Source organism: Diachasma alloeum, unplaced genomic scaffold (genome assembly GCF_001412515.2).
Source record: "Diachasma alloeum isolate Michigan unplaced genomic scaffold, Dall2.0 Dall_scaffold_01113, whole genome shotgun sequence".
Taxonomy (NCBI): Eukaryota; Metazoa; Arthropoda; class Insecta; order Hymenoptera; family Braconidae; genus Diachasma; species Diachasma alloeum.
In genome coordinates, this window is record NW_021681224.1 from 10,578 (window position 1) to 28,976 (window position 18,399).

General features: G+C 43.7%; 1 protein-coding gene across 1 annotated transcript; it reads right to left on the bottom strand.

Moving 5' to 3' along the window:
• Positions 1 to 280: 280 nt before the first annotated feature.
• LOC107045891 lies at positions 281 to 1,117 on the bottom strand. The gene has a single exon (XM_015268297.1). The coding sequence runs from the start codon at positions 1,115 to 1,117 to the stop codon at positions 281 to 283; it is 837 nt and encodes a 278-aa protein (XP_015123783.1).
• Between the last annotated feature and the right edge of the window lie 17,282 nt (positions 1,118 to 18,399).

An 18,399-nucleotide genomic window follows, 5' to 3' on the forward strand; every position in this document is an offset into this window, starting at 1 on the left:
AGACTTGGCGGGACGTAGCAGCTGTAGAAACAGGTTCTATCAACTTTTGCCTTCACAAAGCCGTTCTGCATACTACTGGTGGTGCTCTGAAAAGGTCGCCTCCCACAAGACCAGATAACAGCCTTTTTACTGCTGTCAGTGACCCAGATTTGGGTGCCAAGATGTTGGTATGGCTCTGAGATCATCACAAGGTCAGGTCTCAGCCCCGGCACCGTTTGCATGAGCAGATCGTGTTCGACAGTGATTGAGATTGAGCTGTAGTAACTTGCCGTTTCTCGGTTTATAATTGTCTTCTATTGGTGAACTTCTGGAGTGCCTCCTTGTAAGCTGGGCATCTACTGCAACCATCAATGTGGGCACAATTCTCCGAGCTGTTTTTCTCGATGCACAAAGCACACCGCGGCTCCTTCTTGGAGTCCTTAGACTTGTGACAATCCTCTGCACACTTGACACAGAGTTTCGAGCGATCGACCGTACTGTTACATTTCGTAGCAAGATGTCCATAGTGCCAGCATTTGAAACACGTGATCGGTCTCTCCACTCTTCTTATGCGGCAGTTCACCCACTCTATCTTGATTTTTCCATGCTCCTCCAGGATCTTCTGCACTGCGGTCGATGCTAGGGTCACTGAGGCAGTTTTGGTTCCTCCATAAGCCTTACGTAAGGACTTGATAGCTCGTAGACTGATGTCGCATTGGTCTCTAGCTGCTGCTTTCAGTGCTTCGAGCACCTCCTCCTTCGTCGCAGCTTCGTCGAAGTCCTTGATTTCGAGTTCCTCTTGTGGTTCCGTACTGAACACCTCAGCCTCATCTCCGAGGAGATTGGTGATGGTTTTATGTAGCTGGGTGGCCCCATCGGTTGCCTTGTTACTCAGGACGATGAGCATGTCCCCCGTTGGGGTTCTGCGCAGTTTGTCGACGCATTCACATTGTTCCTTACGGACGTCATTTTTCACTCGGGTAAGGATCTCCGAATACTTTTCTTCATCCTTTGGACGTATAATCAACGCATTAGGTCTAAGCGCTGCTTTCCATTCCTTCCTGTTATTTGCCTTCTTACGAGGCGGCGGCTCGGTAGGCTGCTTGTCTTGCTGCTTTTTCCCATTCTTATTCTTCATCGTTTCCCATTACGGTGGCTTAGCAGGTGGCTTGGCAGGCAGCTTCGGTGGTATTCCGTTGTGAGCCGCTTTCTGCTGCTTCGGCTTCTTCGGTGTTTGAGCTTCCGCTCCAGGAGAGTTCTTGGTACTTCGGTTTCTGCGCTGCGCTTTGCGAATCTTCCGATCATTGTCGGTCGATTCCATTTCCTCTTCCGTCTCCGTTTCATTCAGCGTCGATTCCGAGTTTGACCAGGAACGTAGCAGTAATGGTGCTGGCATCTGTGCCAGCACAATGGTGACCTGCGAGTCTGATGCTCATGCTTCATCCAATTCCCCCAGCCTCTCCATGATGTCGACGACTGATAGCATATCGGCCTTTATCGACTTATGAATATTCGGCCTGGTCTGTATGAATGAATTTAGTGTTGAAACCAGTTTGCGAAGACGTCTCCATCCATAGTTCCATTCCGTCTGTTGTTGGGCAGATAGTTTACCTGCTCCATTTGTTTTATGGGTCTGAGACCTATCCCTCCTTGTAGCACAAGAGGCCACCTTTGGATCACATGATGGTTGGCTCCTCCCACAATCCACGGAGCCAGCACCAGCCACCGGGGCTTTCACCCGATCGGAACTGACGGCGGGATTAACCTTTTCAGAGATGGCCGCATGGGAACTTTGTATTTTCTCATCACTATTCATGTTACTTTAGGCTGTTACAGGGAGCTCACCCATTCTCTTTTTTGTGGGCTGTTGTAGGAAGCCCATCCTGAGCGCCTCTTTGTTTGGTCCGCGGGAGCCGTAGGAGTTGGGCTTCTCCACTTAGCTGTCCTCGGCTCCACTCGGTAGGAAGGTGTTGGTCCGCACTGAAATAAACTGCTTCTTAGTTCAGGATGAATCCTTTAATCCCCTCCACCAACGACAAGGTCATGCAGTTCCTAGGAGAAGTTTGTATATGTGTATGCATGTTTTTTTTCGAGGTCTTTGGAGTGAATCTACCTAACCGCACGATAGTGGACAGTAAGAGCGGTGATTACTATCACACCCTGTGTGGGGCACGCACTAAACACCCCTGACCCCGGTATTTCCTCCCGATCCTTCTTTTCCTCGCGAAACCACCGTTAATTATTACTTCGCGAAGGAGGTCTCAGCTGTTTGTTCTTCCACCGTGACTTCATTCAATGTACGTCCCCCTGCCCCACTGAGATGTTGAGTGCGGGTAGGAGGTTCCAATGAATTCCTCAGCTATTCTGTAGCTTTGCGCCTACGCCGCTGTTTCCTGAGCTCCTTCCAGACTTTGGCTGCAAATTTACTCGTCGCGTCCTAGCCCGCTCATAGTAAAACATTCATCAAGTTCTCAGGCAACATCTGCCTCCCAAGTGTAGACTCCCAGACACTCCGGATCTCGCTAAAGCGAGGGCATGTGAAGCACACGTGCTCTGCGTCCTCGTCCAATCCTATGCAGATCGGGCCCTTGGTGAAATCCTCATGTTTGAATTTATGGAGATACGCCCGAAAGCACCCATGTTCCGATAGCATCTGTGTCAGCTAGTAATTGACCTCCCCAAGGTTTTGGTATAACCAGACATCCACCTTTGGGATCGGGCGATGAGTGCACCCCCCTTTGGTAGAATTGTCCCACTTCATCTGCCATCGTCTCAAACTGTTTCGCCTCTCTTCTGTCGCCAGTTCATCGGAGCTCAGCGTTCCAGATCTCTTCCGCTGGTACAAGGATCTCCGCTCCACAGCTAGTAACTCTATCGGTAATAAGAGGAATAATTAATGGGATGTTGGAAGAGTTCAGCAATACTAATTTATTGTCAAATCGCGACGCTTCGCTGCAAATCGCAGCTTCTTCAGGCTCTTGACAGGTTTAGTACGTAGTCACTATAAACTTTAATCAAATGCGCGTGGAGCAACGACAACATATTAATTGATTAAAAATTGCAAACTACTCTAACAATAACATCGGGGTCTGCAGCAATACCTGTCATTAATCACAGCCAGTTACTGTATACTGGCTGTGATTAATGACAGGTGTTGCTGCAGACCCCGATGTTATTGTTAGAGTATTTTGCAATTTTTAATCAATTAATATGTTGTTGTTCCTCCACGCATATTTTATTAGAGTTTATAGTGACTACGTACTAAACCTGTCAAGAGCCTGAAGAAGCTGCGATTTGCAGCGAAACGTCGCGATTTCACAATAAATTAGTGTTGCTGAACTCTTCCAACATCCCATTAATTATTCCTCTTATTGTTAACCATGGAAATGAACAACATCATCATCTATCGGTAATATCCCGGCGATGATGCACACTGTGTCTTCGGATACGGTACGATATGCGCTCGCGACTCACAGAGCACTTAGTTGATATAGGTGATTCTCTGTAAATTGTCATTTTTCGCACGTGTTTTTTTCAAAATTCAAACCTGTCCCGAGAGTCTTTTTTTAAATTTTGTATCATATAAGGGTACCCAAATACAGCCCTTGTACCATTGTACTACAACCCTGAGCGTGTGAAAGTAATTGAGGATCAACTGTATTCTGCCGCCACGATACTGACCTTCGAAACAAAACATAAAATATTCATGTTTATTAATTTAAAAAACTCATATTTTCCGTCGTAAAATAATTGTATTTATTAATTTAACATTTTCTAATTAATATATACTGTAACGTGTTATTTGGTTTCGACCGTTCAACAGTGGAGTTTCACCGTCTAGACGAGAAGTCACCATGTTGCGGAGCGAGAGTCAAGGGTTATTTTATTGGATATGTTTTAATTCTTTTTTTTTGCCATTTTGCATTGTATCGAGCCACATTTAGGGTCATCGGCTGACATCGATCCTGGAGTCTGCGAGGAGCTGGGACAGAGGAATCTCTGGAAAGGCCATTGTGGGGTCTGGGTGCGCCACATTCAAATTTGAAATGGTTCCCGCGTTGGAGAGAGGTTTGAGGTGCAGTCCACCGACGGCGCCAGCTACTGGAAGTAGTTGGGGAAAATGATGGTGATTGGCTGATGCTCTGAGCAGCGATGTTGGATCTCCATGCCGAACCGGAAGTTTGGGGTTCAGGCAGTGATTGAGGAATTGCTGGACTGACGGTAGACGTCCAGGATTATCGTTGAGTGTGGAAGGGAAAATCATTTGATGATTTTCCCCGAATTTTTGCAATGTGGGATTTGGAGAATTCACGCAACGGAGATGTGGCTGAGTGCGTGAATTGGAGTCTGAGTTACTGATGACTCTGGTTTGGTTGGGTTAGCAACCAATCAGAGTGGCCTGTGGATAATCCCTAGGCCAATGGGAATCGAATGGCGGGAAGAGGCACGGACGTAGGGGAGAAGCATGGGTTTTAGCCTCACTTCTTGTGTGGATGGTGAAACGGACTGTTGCTGTATTTTTGGAGATTTGGAAAAAGGAGTTCGTCGGTGTTTTGGGCACCTTTGGCTGGAGGATTATCGTGGCTTGTTCCGGAGTCAACTCTGCCCCGGCTCTTGGACTGATTTTTTTGGAACGTTTTGGAGGAGTTCTGGTGAGCGGAGGGATCATTCCAGCAGAATTTATTCTTTTGACATTCCTGTAAATTATCTGGTGCAGTAATCGGAGTTCGGTTGCTTTTCGATTTTGTCGACGTTTAGCGTCGGGCGACATGACGCCATTTTAGAGTTATTAGTTGTCGAGACGAACTCTTATTATCTGCCCGTTGTAAATTCGTTTTATGTTTAAAATGAACATTTATTATTTTTTTTATTATTTGTTTAGTACTCCTTTGTCTCAAGCAAATTCAGTGGTTTTTTATCATTAATGACTCTCGTTTCGACAAGTTAGTTGTCGACAGTCGGATGTGGACATCTCGACAGCTAGCTAACATTTTCGTTATTCAGTTGCTTTTCGATGTTCGATGTTGTTTTTATGATTTGATCAATTTCTCTTGGGGTTCGAATATCGGAATTGTTTAGCGCAAACGCCAACTAGGATTGTAGCGTCTTTAGGCGCTCGAGTTATGTGTCGTGACCTTGTGTACGGTCATTAGTATTTTGTTGTGTCTCTCTCGAGGCAATCCTACTTGTCGTTGCTGGAATCAATTCTCTCATCTATTATTCGATATTTTAAGTAATTCCTCTCTCTCGGAAAATCGCAATTCCTTCCAGTGATGTCTGATTAGTTCAGTTTGCTAGTCATTTTTTTTTTACTGTTTGACATTTTTTTTCTTGACTTTTATTTATTTGACTGATTCTATCTTTTAACTGGCTAGTAGTTAATTAATTCGATAATTCACGGTTAGGGAACTCTGGATGTATCGAGTCTTTAGTTTTCTTTGAAAAAAAAAATTGGATATTAATGTAATAAACTGTTCGAATTCTTATTAAATATTTGAGGGATGAGAAAGGGGGTGGTTGAATAAACTATTTTATTCCCCGCATTTTGGAATTTGGCGATATATCTAGGTGAGAGAACCCAGTCATTTCAGGAATCGTCAGGACAACATTTTGTGGAACCCAGCCGCCACCGCGGTTGTCTGAACTGTCGGCAGTTGTCCGTTTGTCGGAGAATTGTTAGAATATTTTTGTCGTTTATTTATTTTTCTTTTTTTTGCCCAATTCAGTCGTGCTGGCGCCCGACTTTTGTTTCGTTATTTGGTCGCCGAGGGCTGCGTATGTTCGTATCGTTCGCAGAGGTGCGAAATACTTCACAATACATATTGAGAGTAGGTATTTCATTGTCTACTCAATTACAGCTCCAATTTCATAAGGAGTATTCGAGGAAATATAGGAAATTGATGGTTTTTTATTTATTGCGTCGTCAATTAGGAATAAAATTTTGAAAACTATGTCAAACAGTTGACGATAGTGTAAATATTAATAGTGACAACATGTTAAAATGAATCAGTATTACTTAATAAGCATTATTAATTAATTTTGGGCAGGGAGTCGACCAAATTGGGATTACTGCCTCCGACTTCTGAAAATCGCGAAAATATCGTTTAGAAAAATGAAAATAAAATAAAATGTGAAAAAACGCGTTTGTTTGAGGGAAAAAATTTCCTCAAATTTTTCACAATTCTTTTCTTACCAACTTTGGCCTGTTTTGAGACAGGGCCATCCTGATTAGTGGTTTGCTGGCTTGCAGTGGCAGCTGCTTCTGCTTGGAATAAAGGCTGCTTCTGCTTCATTCTCGATTTCCTTTTCTATTTATTTTGTTTTGACGACGAAGTCTTCTTTCTCGTTCTGACAAATCGGCAATACTGTTGATTTTTCCGGCTCGCTTCCTCGTTTGATTTCTCTCTCGTTCCTTCTCATAATATCGCTGATGTTCCTCTGGATTATCCCGCATTCGCTGTCTCCCCTTCCTCTCTGCTTCTTTTTTTACCTTCAAACGTTCTTGCCGATGTAATTGTCCGCGATTTATGTTTTTCTCAAGTTTTATTGATTTTTGCAGTGAAGTGGTACCATGTTTATTTTGGAGTGTGTCCTGGGGGATGGATTGACGACATTCTCTCGTTTTCCTCCGAGTTTTCTCCATGTAGAGCTAAAAAAAGGTAATCACAGATTGAATAACATAGAAAATAATAATTTTTTCAGTTTATTTACATATTATATCATGGTACTGTTAGCCACGGTACTGACATTTCCTACATCACCTAACCGTGCTTCATACCGGTGTGCAATTCGGCAATTCCCAATTACGACTGAGTTTGTACACTTGAATATTATCAGTATAAAAAAAATAGAGCCAAAATATCACAGGATACACGAGAACTACAATACCACGGTACTGATCAAGTATTTTGTGACTTACCTTTTTAATTTTTCAATTGATGATTTTCACGAGTAAAAATGTGTTCACTGAAAATTCACCGGTGTAAACATTGGGGCTCATCTCTCCTTTGTGATATGCAATCGCGCGCGCCATCTTGGAATGTCGAAAATGGTGCCATGGCAACGGAATTCAAACTTTTGATATATATGATAAAGTTATGGGACAAACTTTGAAGCTTATTTGACAGTCACAGGTTGTAAACTTCCACTTAATTTGTACATGGATGTATAGATGACATAATACCCTACAATTCGTATACAGGAAATTTTTTTTAACTACATATTAAATTACCGCTGAAATGCCAAAAATCACATCGAGGACATGCCACGGTACTGACATTTCAACTAGTTTTTGTACTCTAGAACCAAATCAGTGCTTCGAAAATGAAATTTTCTCTATAGAACGTATAAAGTACCACAATTTTTTTGATACCCTAAAAAAATTTTCAAATTTGTTCACCATTTTACGGTAAAAAATACGTAGGACAGAGAAAATAACAGTTTGCGGAGAACCGGCCATATACGGGTGCCATTTTTCGCCGGGGTTCCTGTAGTTGCAGTGCATCAGCCCAAATGGAAATGCCGTAAGGTGAGCACCGACGTTACCATCGATGACAGCAGGGCTCGTCTAGTTTGTTTAGGGCTTTCGATATTAGGCATGAGGCGCGATAAGATGGATCTGACTTCAGACGTCTTGGTTCCCACATGCTCGGTTTGCTGCTTGTAATTGAGTCAGGCATAGATCGTCACTCCCAGGTATCGAATGAACGGCTGAGACGTAATTTCGCAGGACCCGACCTGCAGCGTCATTGTCTCGGTTTTCTTCCTGCTGGTGATCAGTACGGCTTCCGTCTTGTGCTCCGCCAGTTTCAGACCCACTGCGTCCATTCAATGGCGGATCATTTCGAAGGTCGTGTCGAAGCTGAAGTTGACCTCCTCTAGGTATTTGCCCACAATAACTACAGCCAAATCATCTGCGAATGCCACGGGTTTAGTTTCCCGTGGCAATCCCAGCTTCAGCAGCCCGTCATACATTATATTCCATGACAGAGGACACAATACTGAACCTTGAGGTACCCTTCCGGTAACTCTGTACTGCTTGGGACCAGAGTAAGTGTCATACTTAAGGACTCTTTCAGTGAAATAGCGGCCGATCATTCTCAGTAAGTATCCCGGTATGTTGAACTTCACCAATGCCTCGATGATGCTGTCCCATTTGGCCAAATTGAAGGCATTCTTGATATCTCGTATTACTACTAAACTGTACTTCTTTGTGCCATTCAGCCATCTCTTCCCAGCGATCGTGTCCCTGGCAGTTTTGACGACTAGGTTGATGGCATCTAGGGTGGATCGGGGTTCGGGTGGATCGGGGTGGAACAGGGGTTCGACTGCTGCTTCTATCCTTCGGTGAACGATATGCTCGAGGATCTTGCCAGCGGTGTCGAACATGCAGAGGGGACGATATGATGAAGGGTCGTCCGGTGGTTTATTCCCTTTCGGGAGTAGGACTAGCCTCTGCTGCTTCCATATGGCAGGGAAAGTGCCCTCCCTCAGGCACTCGTCCAAGAACAACTCCGGCATCGCGTGGGTCGCTAACTTGAGCGCGATATTGGGGATTCCATCAAGACCAGGGGCCTTGGTGTTTCCCAATGTATTGCAAGCTTCCATCAACTCTTCTTTGATAATTGGTCGAGTCATCCTCTCCTTTCCTTGTTCGCCGGTGGGATCAAGGTCTGGTTGTTGCGGGAACAGTACCGTGACGATTTTGTTCATGAGCACAGGGCACGTCGGCGACGACATTGGTTGATTTTTGAGTCGCGTCATCATCACCTTGTATGGTCGACCCCAAGGATCGCCTTCCACCTCGGCAAGAAGTTCACTCCATGATTGCTTTTTGCTGCCTTTGATAGCTTTGCTGAGCTTCCGGCGTGCCTTCTTATATCTCATCTGCCGCTGAGATCATTTCCTCCCAGTCCGGTGTTTTGGCAGGCTGCTTGGGAGCCAAATTCTGCTGCTTCGCCTTCTTCAGGTCTCGGGTCTCGGTCCCTGGTGAACACTTCAGGCAACGCTTCTGCCGTTTGCCTTTCTTGATCTCACGTTTGACCTCTTTTACTTAGGAGTCGTTCACCGTTCTTTCAGAGTCCGTATGTGAGCGCGGCTTTTCCAGTGTTACCATCTCTGTTATCCGTGTCTCTTCATGGCGCCGGAGCTTTGTGAAGTCCCCAACGATCGCAAACATCCTGGTTTGATCTCCTTATGAATGTTCGGTCTTTCCTTCAAAAAAGTATTCAGATCCATGAGACGCTTCTCGAACTGTTGCCATTCACGGATCCGCTCCTTCTCGAGTTCGGCCTGAGGCCCATCTCTCCTTCTAGCATCTGAGTCCGAGGAGTCCACCTTTGAAGTAATTGGTGATGATTGGCTCCTCCCATAGTCCATGGAGCCGGCAACAGCCACCGGGGCATGTACCCGATCGGAACTGACGGCGGGATTTACCTGGTCCGGAATACCCGTATGGGAACTTTGCATTTTCTCATCACTCAACATTTTTTCTGTGCGCCGTTGAAGTGGGCCCACCCTTTGTTATGGGCTGCTGTAGGGAGCCCACCCTGCACACCTCTTTTAGAGTAGGGCTTCTCCGTCCGGATGACCTGAAAAGGACAGGCCTCGGCTCAGTCCGAAAGTATTTGTCCACGCCGACCTATTTTATTTAATCGGTACCCTATATTCTGAATATAATAATGATCAGAACAGGGACATCATTCCCCCATCCACCACCTGGGGACGCGCCACGTTGCAGGACCTTCCACCCTGCGAAGACTCTCGGAGAGTAAAAGCGTTCCTCGCCGAAAAGCTCCGTGGGTGTGTGTGTGTTGTAACGAACATGTGGGGATGTCCGTTAGAAACACCAGTGAGACCTGAAAACAACTTCCCTCATGACAGGAAAAGCCAATCCGTGGATAAATAGTTAGGGTGAGAGAGAGAGAAATTTCTATTTCCCACTCTGGCGGAGATTTTTGGATTTTTAAGGGAGTTTTTGAGTTGAAGTCGACCCATTTTGAATGGAGTTGAGTCTAGAGCTTCCCATTTCGATGGGGAATTTTGAGTCGAGTATTTCCCACTCCGGTGGAGAATTTTGAGTTTAGAGTTGCCGCTATGGCGTGGTGAATTTTTAGAGTTTTGGAATTTTGGGATTGGGTGTAGAGTATATGTTTTTTTAGACAAGATCTGTTAATTAAGCATTTTCGAGGGCCCGTAAAGTCATCGCGAAGAAGGACCAACATATCAAGTCATCCGGTTTCTTTATGGGATCCACCCTATCGTTAATCATACGGGAAATCGATTAGGTCCGGCTGAAATGCCGGCGCTCCAAATAATAATGGATTTTACGGTGGTTAACTGGTTACATTTTAGTTTTTCGGTGGAAGGCCACAGGGAACAAGTGCAACCCTTGTATCCCGTGAGGTGCCCGGTTGCTTATAGTTGTGGAAAATTAGGAGAATTAGTGAGGAATATCGGTCTTTTAACTCCGTGAATCCAGGAGAACCGATCCATGGGAGGGGCCAAAAGCCCTTAGTAATTATCTGAACGTCCATCAGTTCGGTTCAGTTCGTTTAAATTATTTATTAGCTGAGCTTTGTTGAATTAAAATGTCAGGAAATATTAATTTACATTTTTGGATGGAGCCTTTGATCTCCCCGAATTAATTCGGTGGCCCTCTCGAGGCTTAAACCTCTGAGGAGAAAACATCTCCACCAATCAGAGCGCAGCTCAATTGGTCGGAAGTCTCGCGGGCCCGGTGTGTCGCAGCACTGACCTCCGAAATCAGTTCCGCCTTGACCGTCATCAATCAGTAGTCGCGTGTGAACTTCTGTGTGCCCACACAACGCAATTGTGCAATTCGGATTATTGTGCCTTTCGGAGAAGCTGTAAAGATTAAGAATGTTCCGAAAAGGGAAGAGGACTATTAAGGATGGAAAAACACTGAGTTTTCTGGAATTTTTCCCCTAATTTCGAGCCATTTCCGGATGGCGTCGTTTTCCCCTTTATGGCGGTATCCCTCGCGTGGCCCTCAGCCACATGCAGTGGTTGATCACCCCTCTAGTAGTATTTAGCGGTCCTGATTGAGCATTTTTTTGGCATTTCGTTGGGCAGTATCCCTTATTCCGGATTTTTATCCGCGTGTCCTTCCGATTTTTGGATCGGCGATTCCACCCAAATCGTGTCGGTAAAGAGTTCTCGCGCCTTCCGGATTATCCCGGTCATCTTTGAGATGATTTTCGGGTTCAGTAAGTCTGTTTGGTCGGTAGTGGAATTCCTGCGTCTTTTCCCAGTCGAAATCTGACGATTTTCGACTTGGGCTATTTCTTTCTCCCTCGCTCCCAGGGCGAGGAGTATCTCTATTCTATCCTACGTAAAAATTGCGTAGAGTTTTTCCCCTCGCGGCACCCCGCTGACGCGCCAACGAGTGGTGGCTCTCGCTTCCCGTAAGTGTTCCGTCGTTTAAATTTCCCTCCGGATGTAAATTAATCCGGAGTGGTTCCCAATGATCCCAAAATTACAATTTTGGTTTCATGGGCTTCGCGAGACCTTTCCGAGCTAATTGGCTTTGGGTTTTGGAAATTGACTCTACCGATTTTCCGCTACGGCGAGTTTAGTTTTAGTTAATTTTTATTTCCTTCCGCCATACGTTATACGTACACTGGCGAGTTCATTTCCTCGCTCTCTCACTCTCACGGGGATTCGCATACCTTTCCCCTCATTTCTCGGTATTCTCGAGTATTTCGAGATTAATCGATATTTTTTTTGTTATATTACCGTGTGAGGAATTTGGTGACCTCACTTGTGGCCGAGTTAATCGATTAATTATTATTTTTGTATTATATAGTAATATTCAAATTATCATTTCCAATTTATTATTTGCTATTTAATCAGTTATTGTTATGAATTCTTTTTTTTTTGTGAGATCAATGCGATGAGAAAATCATGTAAATTAATGATTTTTACAAATTTCAATAGTGAAACACGTAAGGACAATGTCGATTTCTTTCCCTTTTTTGTAGTTTTGACCACCCAATACCCGTCTCCACCTGAAATCCACCCCTCCTTCCACAACCTAGCACACTGAGCGAACCAAGGACCGTTACCTTTCCGCAGAAATCTAGTTGTCTCCCTTTTTGAGTACGTTTTTTCAAGGTTTTTGAATTAGAATTGATTTTTGTAGACTACTCCGGTTTGGTGATTCCGGTTAAAGATTCCCTGGCGCCCATAGTTTTTTTTTGCATTTTTGAGTTTAATTAGATTAAGGGGAAGAAGGGCGAAGGTAATAGGCATTTTTAACCCCCATGCAAAAATGTCACGTTACAGTTTGTGTATGTGTATGTGTGTATGTGTAAGTATTTTTTTATTTATTCCTTTTATTTTTAATGTCTGTTGGGAGAATGCATTTAAATGTCCCCACTTGTGTGAGAGAATCCTAGGGATTTTCTCCGACAACTGGGGTATGTCGGGTTCGGGTCACAAGGACCAATACCGACTAAACTCCAATCAGACAAATACACTAAGCTGTTTTTCCTTCGCGGCACCACCGTAAAGTATTAGGTGCATGACTCAATTTTTGCAGATTTTTCAGTAAATTTATTTAATTGAAAAAAATAGAGAACAACGAACTTAATCTTGGAAATATTGTCCATCGTTTTCTATGACCTTGTGCCATCTCTCAGGTAACATTCGAATGCCGTCGCGAAAGAAACTTGCAGACTTCGAGGCGATAGAGTCATCGACGAATTTACACACATCTTCCAGCGTTTTAAACTGTTTATCCACTAAGGCGTGCTGCATGGACCGGAACAAGTGATAGTCAGATGGGGCCAAGTTTGGTGAATATGCCGCGTGCGGGGGAACTTTCCATCCCAAGTTTAAGAAGGTCTTCTGAGTCGTGCGAACAACGTGAGGTCGAGCATTGTCATGCAGCAGTATGACTTACCTGCTTCCTTGTCCAGTAAATGGCCTTTTTCGATGAAGTTCTTCGCTCAGTTTGTTCAGTTGTCGGCTGTAGCATTCCGCAGTCACCGTCTGACCTGTTTCCAGGAGTTCGTATTAAAGCACACTCTTCATGTCCCACCAGATACACAGGAGAATCTTCTTTAAGTGGATGTTCTGTTTTGGCATCGATGTACTGGATTGTCCGGGATATACCTACGACTTTTTACATGTGGGATTCTCGTAAAAAATATACTTTTTATCACCTGTCACAATTCTCCACAAGAAGTCCTTTTTTTGTTGCCGGGCAAGCAGTGAAAGCCACGTGTTCATAGGTTGACCTAGGTTGTGTTCGGTCAACACATCTGGGACCCACCTTCCAAGTTTTTGGATTTTTCCCATTTGACGCAAACGCTTAGAAATAGCTGTTCGGATGACTCCTAACTGAGCTGCAAGCTCTTGTTGCGTTTGCGTTAAGTCTTCATCCAGTAGAGCTTGCAATTCTGCATCTGTAAACTTTCGAAGCTGTCCAGGACGCGGCTGGTCACTCAGATCAAAATCAACACTTCTAAAACGTTTGTACTAATAATTACACTTTTCATAAGATACAACGTCGGCACCAAGAATACCACACATTCATTCCCATGCTTCAGAAGCATTTTTTCCTTGTTGGAATTCGTATAAAATGCAGTGCCGAATGTGCTGTTTATCAGTTGCCATCGTAAACTCTGCTATTCTGAAAGGTTATGTAACATACATAGACTTGTCGTTCCGTGTTCTGAAACCTTTTGTCCGATCCTTTCAAAACCAGAAAGGACCGAGAATATATTTCTGTTTTTAATATAATTTTGAGCTTGAAGAAAAAATCTGTAAAAATTGAGTCACGCACCTAACATTACTACGCGAGGGAGGTCTCAGCTATTCGCTCTTCCACGTTTTCCATCTAGCGTACTTCCCCCCATGCCGCTAAGGTGTTGGCTGTTAACGAGAGATTCCATTAGATTTCTCACCTATGCTGTAATTTTGCGCTCACGTTCTTCTCTTCTGAGTTCCTTGATGACTGCCGCCGCAAAGTTACTCGTTGCGTCCCAGGCTGCCTGCGATGACAGCATAGCTTCTACCATGGTTTCAGGCAAGACCTCCCTTCCAAGGTCAGATTCCCATATTTTATTTTTTTGTATCGTGTCATGGATTTTCTTTGATTTAATTAAAATGTTGTGATCCTCGACAATTTTCTGGTTTGGTCATTTTATTCCTAGTCATCTTCAAAATTATATCCAGCAACTATTCAGAAAACTTTGTTGGATTTTGGATTTGCGTATTTGTTCCCGAATTTTGCTTGGTTTTCAAGGCGGTCATCCGGTAATTACGACCTGGCGCTCAAAATTGGTTTTAGGGTTACGTGAGGGCCAGAGGCCTGCGTAGTGGAGCGAGAGGGTCCGTCATTCTCGAAAACTACGTCACAGTGTATGTGTATTTTTTTTAAATACCTGTTGGGAGAATGCATTTACGCATCCTCACTTACGGGAGAGAATCCTAGAGATTTTCTTCGACAACTGGAGTATGTCGGGCTCGGGTCACAAGGACCAATACCGACTAAACTCTAATTAGACAAATTCACTAACCTTTTTTACTCCTCTCGCGGCACCACCGGTAATTATTACTTCGCGAGGGAGGTCTCAGCTGTTTGCTCTTCCACGTTCTATCATCTAATGTACGTCCCCCTATCCCGCTGAGGTGTTGTGTGTGGTTCGGAGGTTCCAAAAAGATTGCTCACCTATGCTGCAGCCTTGCGCTTGCGTTCCTCACCTCTGAGCTCCTTGATGACTTCTGCCGCGCAGTTGCTCATTGCGTCCCAGGCTGCCTGTGATGACAGCATTGCTTTCACGAGGCTCTCAGGCCTGACCTCTCTTCCTAAGTCAGACTCCCACGTACTCCGGATCTCATTGAAGCGAGAGGATGTGAAGTATACATGCTCTGCGTCTTCGTCCACTCTTGTGCAAATTGTGCACTCCGGGGAATCTTCATGTTTGTATTTGTGAAGATAGGCCCGGAAACCCCCCTGTCCTGAGAACATTTGTGACAAGTAATAATTGATCTCTCCATGGTTTCAACTTACCCAGACGGCCACCTGTGGGATCAGACGATGAGTCCATCTCCCTTGGGTGAGACCAAGAACAGTCCTGGTTTCACGTAGATGGCCGATTTTAGAGCAACATTGGGCACTCCATTCAGTCGAGGAGCCTTAGATTGACCCACTCTATTGCACGCTTCCATCAGCTCTTCCTCGGTGATTGGTGGAACCATCACATTCTCCTTCTATTGGCCCATGCGATGAAAATCTGGCTTTTGTGGGAACAGCACCGTGATGATTTTTTCCAACAGTTCCGCACACTTCGGTGGTGGCATCAGCTGACTTTTGAGTCGTGTCATCACGACCTTGTATAGCCGGTCCCACGGGTCACCTTCCACCTCTGTGAGGGGCTCATTCCATGATTGCTTTTTACTGCAGTTTATGGCTTTACTGAGCTTTCTTCGTGCCTTCTTGTATCGCAAGTCCAACTCTTCGGAGTTTGGCTTATTACGGCCACGTTGGGACAATCTCGTCGCTGCGTTGCATTCCTTTCGCAAGACGGCGATGGTATTATTCCAGCAGTACACTGGTGGATGCCGATTATTGACCCGTTTCCTGGGCATGGTAGCGTGGCAAGCTTGGGTGACTCAACTCATAATGTCGTCCGTCTTTTCCCTTGCATTTCTGCCCTTGACTGGACGTTCATTAAAAGCAACCAGGAATGAGCTCGAATCAAATGTGCTTACTTTCCAGCCTGTTGCGTTGGTCCTTCTGGGCGTTACTCCAATCCTCTGGCCGGTGAATACCTCCCAGAGTAACGCACGGTGATCGCTGGCAGTGTATATGTCAGTTACCTTCTATGAGCAGTTTGCCTTTGCAAGGCTGCTGCTCACGAAGGTGAAATCCGCTATTGGGCTCGCCACTCCACACGTAAAGGTCGGTTCATTGCCACTGTTCAGCATTACGACATCCAGCGAAGACATTGCTTCCAGGACGGCTTGTCCTCTAGCGTTGGCCTCCCTACTCCCCCAGTGGACTGCCCAGGCGTTGAAGTCTCCGGCTATCGCTACCGGAAAGTGCTGCTTGGTATCCTCAGTCAGACAGTCCAGGAAACTCGTAAACTCATCGATAGAAAGGCTCGGCGGAGCGTAGCAGCTGTAGAAATAAATTCCATCCACCTTAACTTTCGCAAAGCCATTCTGGATACTACTAGTTATGCTCTGGAGTAGTCGCGTCCCACACGACCAAACAACAGCCTTTTTACTAATATCAGTGACCCAGCTTTGAGTGCCAAGTTATCGGTATACGGAGAAAAATTTTCAAGGAAATCTGAGAAAAGTTCGTAGCAAAAATTACTGAACCACTCTGGGATCACGGAACATTTCGCAGGGTTAGGTGATAAGTGACAGTAGTTCAACAAAAAGTGGCGCTGTGAGCGCGTCAAAAATTACTGAACGATGTTCTTCGATTTTTCACGGTGATGGATAGTACTAATTGTTAGGAAACTATTGTAAACATCGTTTCTTCCACGCAATTGATACTAGCCAATGATTATTAAAAAATTCGCCTCCAATCTGTACAAATTATTATTTTCTTTGTAAATTTTCTCTTTATTCATTTTTTTTAGTTCAATAATTAATGGGGGTGGGTGGGAGGGAGAGGGGCGGCATAAAGCTTCTCAAATTTCAAGCACTCCAATTTTTTTATTCATGAAAAAATATTATTGCTAACTATTATACATTCATTACAAAATTATACATAGCAATCTAAGAATTTTTTTCTCTCATCGATTATAAATAGTTTCACTTTAAACTCCGCATCATTTACACCAAATTATTCAGCGGAAAAGTCACAGAATTATACATCAATAGCATCAGTAGCCCCTAAAAATTAAGTAAAGCTATTTGTTTTAAAGAAAACTTAAAGAAGAACGATTATACCTACTTCTTGATGATGAATCGACATCAGGAACATCCACGATGTGACCTTTTTGTCATGCAAATGTTTTGCCGTTATTTTGTGGGGTTTATTTTTGAATTGGACCATAATTCATCGCCTCAATAGGATTATTCAATTCTTGCAATGAGAAATATTTTTATGTCTTAATAAAATAATGCAAAAGTAATCCCAAATCATATCTACAGAAACTCTTCAATCCATCATGAACGACATCAACACACATATTTTGGACCGGATGAAAATCATTCACTTCTGTGAGAATACATGCTTTCTTAATTCCCATATTTTTCTGATCATTGGCCTTTAGGTGAATTTCATCATTTTTCTTATCGCGCAATGTACACTCTTCTTCGCTGAAAGTTTTATGAATATCACAGTGGTCTGTCAAACAGAATCTATAAAAAAAAATTTGGATAAAATTCTCACCGAAACCTAGAATCTCATGATATCCTAGATTATCTGCAATGAGCAAGCACAATCTAAAATATATTTTGATATTTTCTGTGTGCTGCGCAATAGTGACACCAATTTTTGCTAAAAATTCAAGTTCCTTAATAAGTTTTGAAAAGATGGCCTTATTTTGAAAGAGTTTACGATCTTGCAAATTAAACAGTACAAAGAGAAATATGTTTTACAATTTCGACTGATAAGCAGGAGGTAAGCAGGGGATTGAGAGATAGACCGCTCCACATTTCGCAACCCCACGATGCGTGCCTAGAGGATTATTGGTTTCATAATCATCGAATGATATGAAAACGGGAATAAAAATTTAGTTTCCATCGTTCCTACTCAGATGTTTCCACAATTCTCCTTGCACAAAATTGTACAGAACAAGAGAATTATTTTGAGCAGATCGAAGATAATCTAGGGTTTCATCGAGCATGCCAGGAATTTCAAAGAAGAATTTTAAGACGTGTCGAATGGGAATAAACTGAGCCATAACAGTGATGATTCTTGGAAGTTTAATCCCTCTCCTACGTCTATGAATCTTTTTTCTACCCACTTTAAATGAAATCGGCTCGATTAATGTTCTTCTCTCTTGAAATGTTCTGAAACACTTGAATTCAGTTTTCCACTTTGTTGAATGTTTCAGTTTGATGACTATGAAAGGTCTCTATATTTTTTAATGCTTTATCTTTCACGTCACTATCATGCAAGGCTTTCGAGATGGTCATTTTAATATTAGATAAGATCCCATCCATGAAGTTTTCAGCCAAATTTATAATTTCAGAAGTTCTTTTTCGAGGAATATCAAAATGTTTATGCAACTCTGCTGCCAGCAGAGTAACATTATCGATTGCTTCGTTTTGTGTGCATTGTGACTCTTCTCCACTCCCATCACCGTCTGATAAATCATCCCCCTTGGGTTCTATTGCAATGGGAGTTGGAGTGCTTTCCGTGACATCCATTGACTCCGCCTCGTCAAAATAATTATCTTTCTCATAAAAATTATCGTCATTGGATGT

Coding starts and splice junctions, on each gene's coding strand:
- LOC107045891 (XM_015268297.1), bottom strand. CDS start 1,117: ATGAAGAATAAGAATGGGAAAAAGCAGCAAGACAAGCAGCCTACCGAG.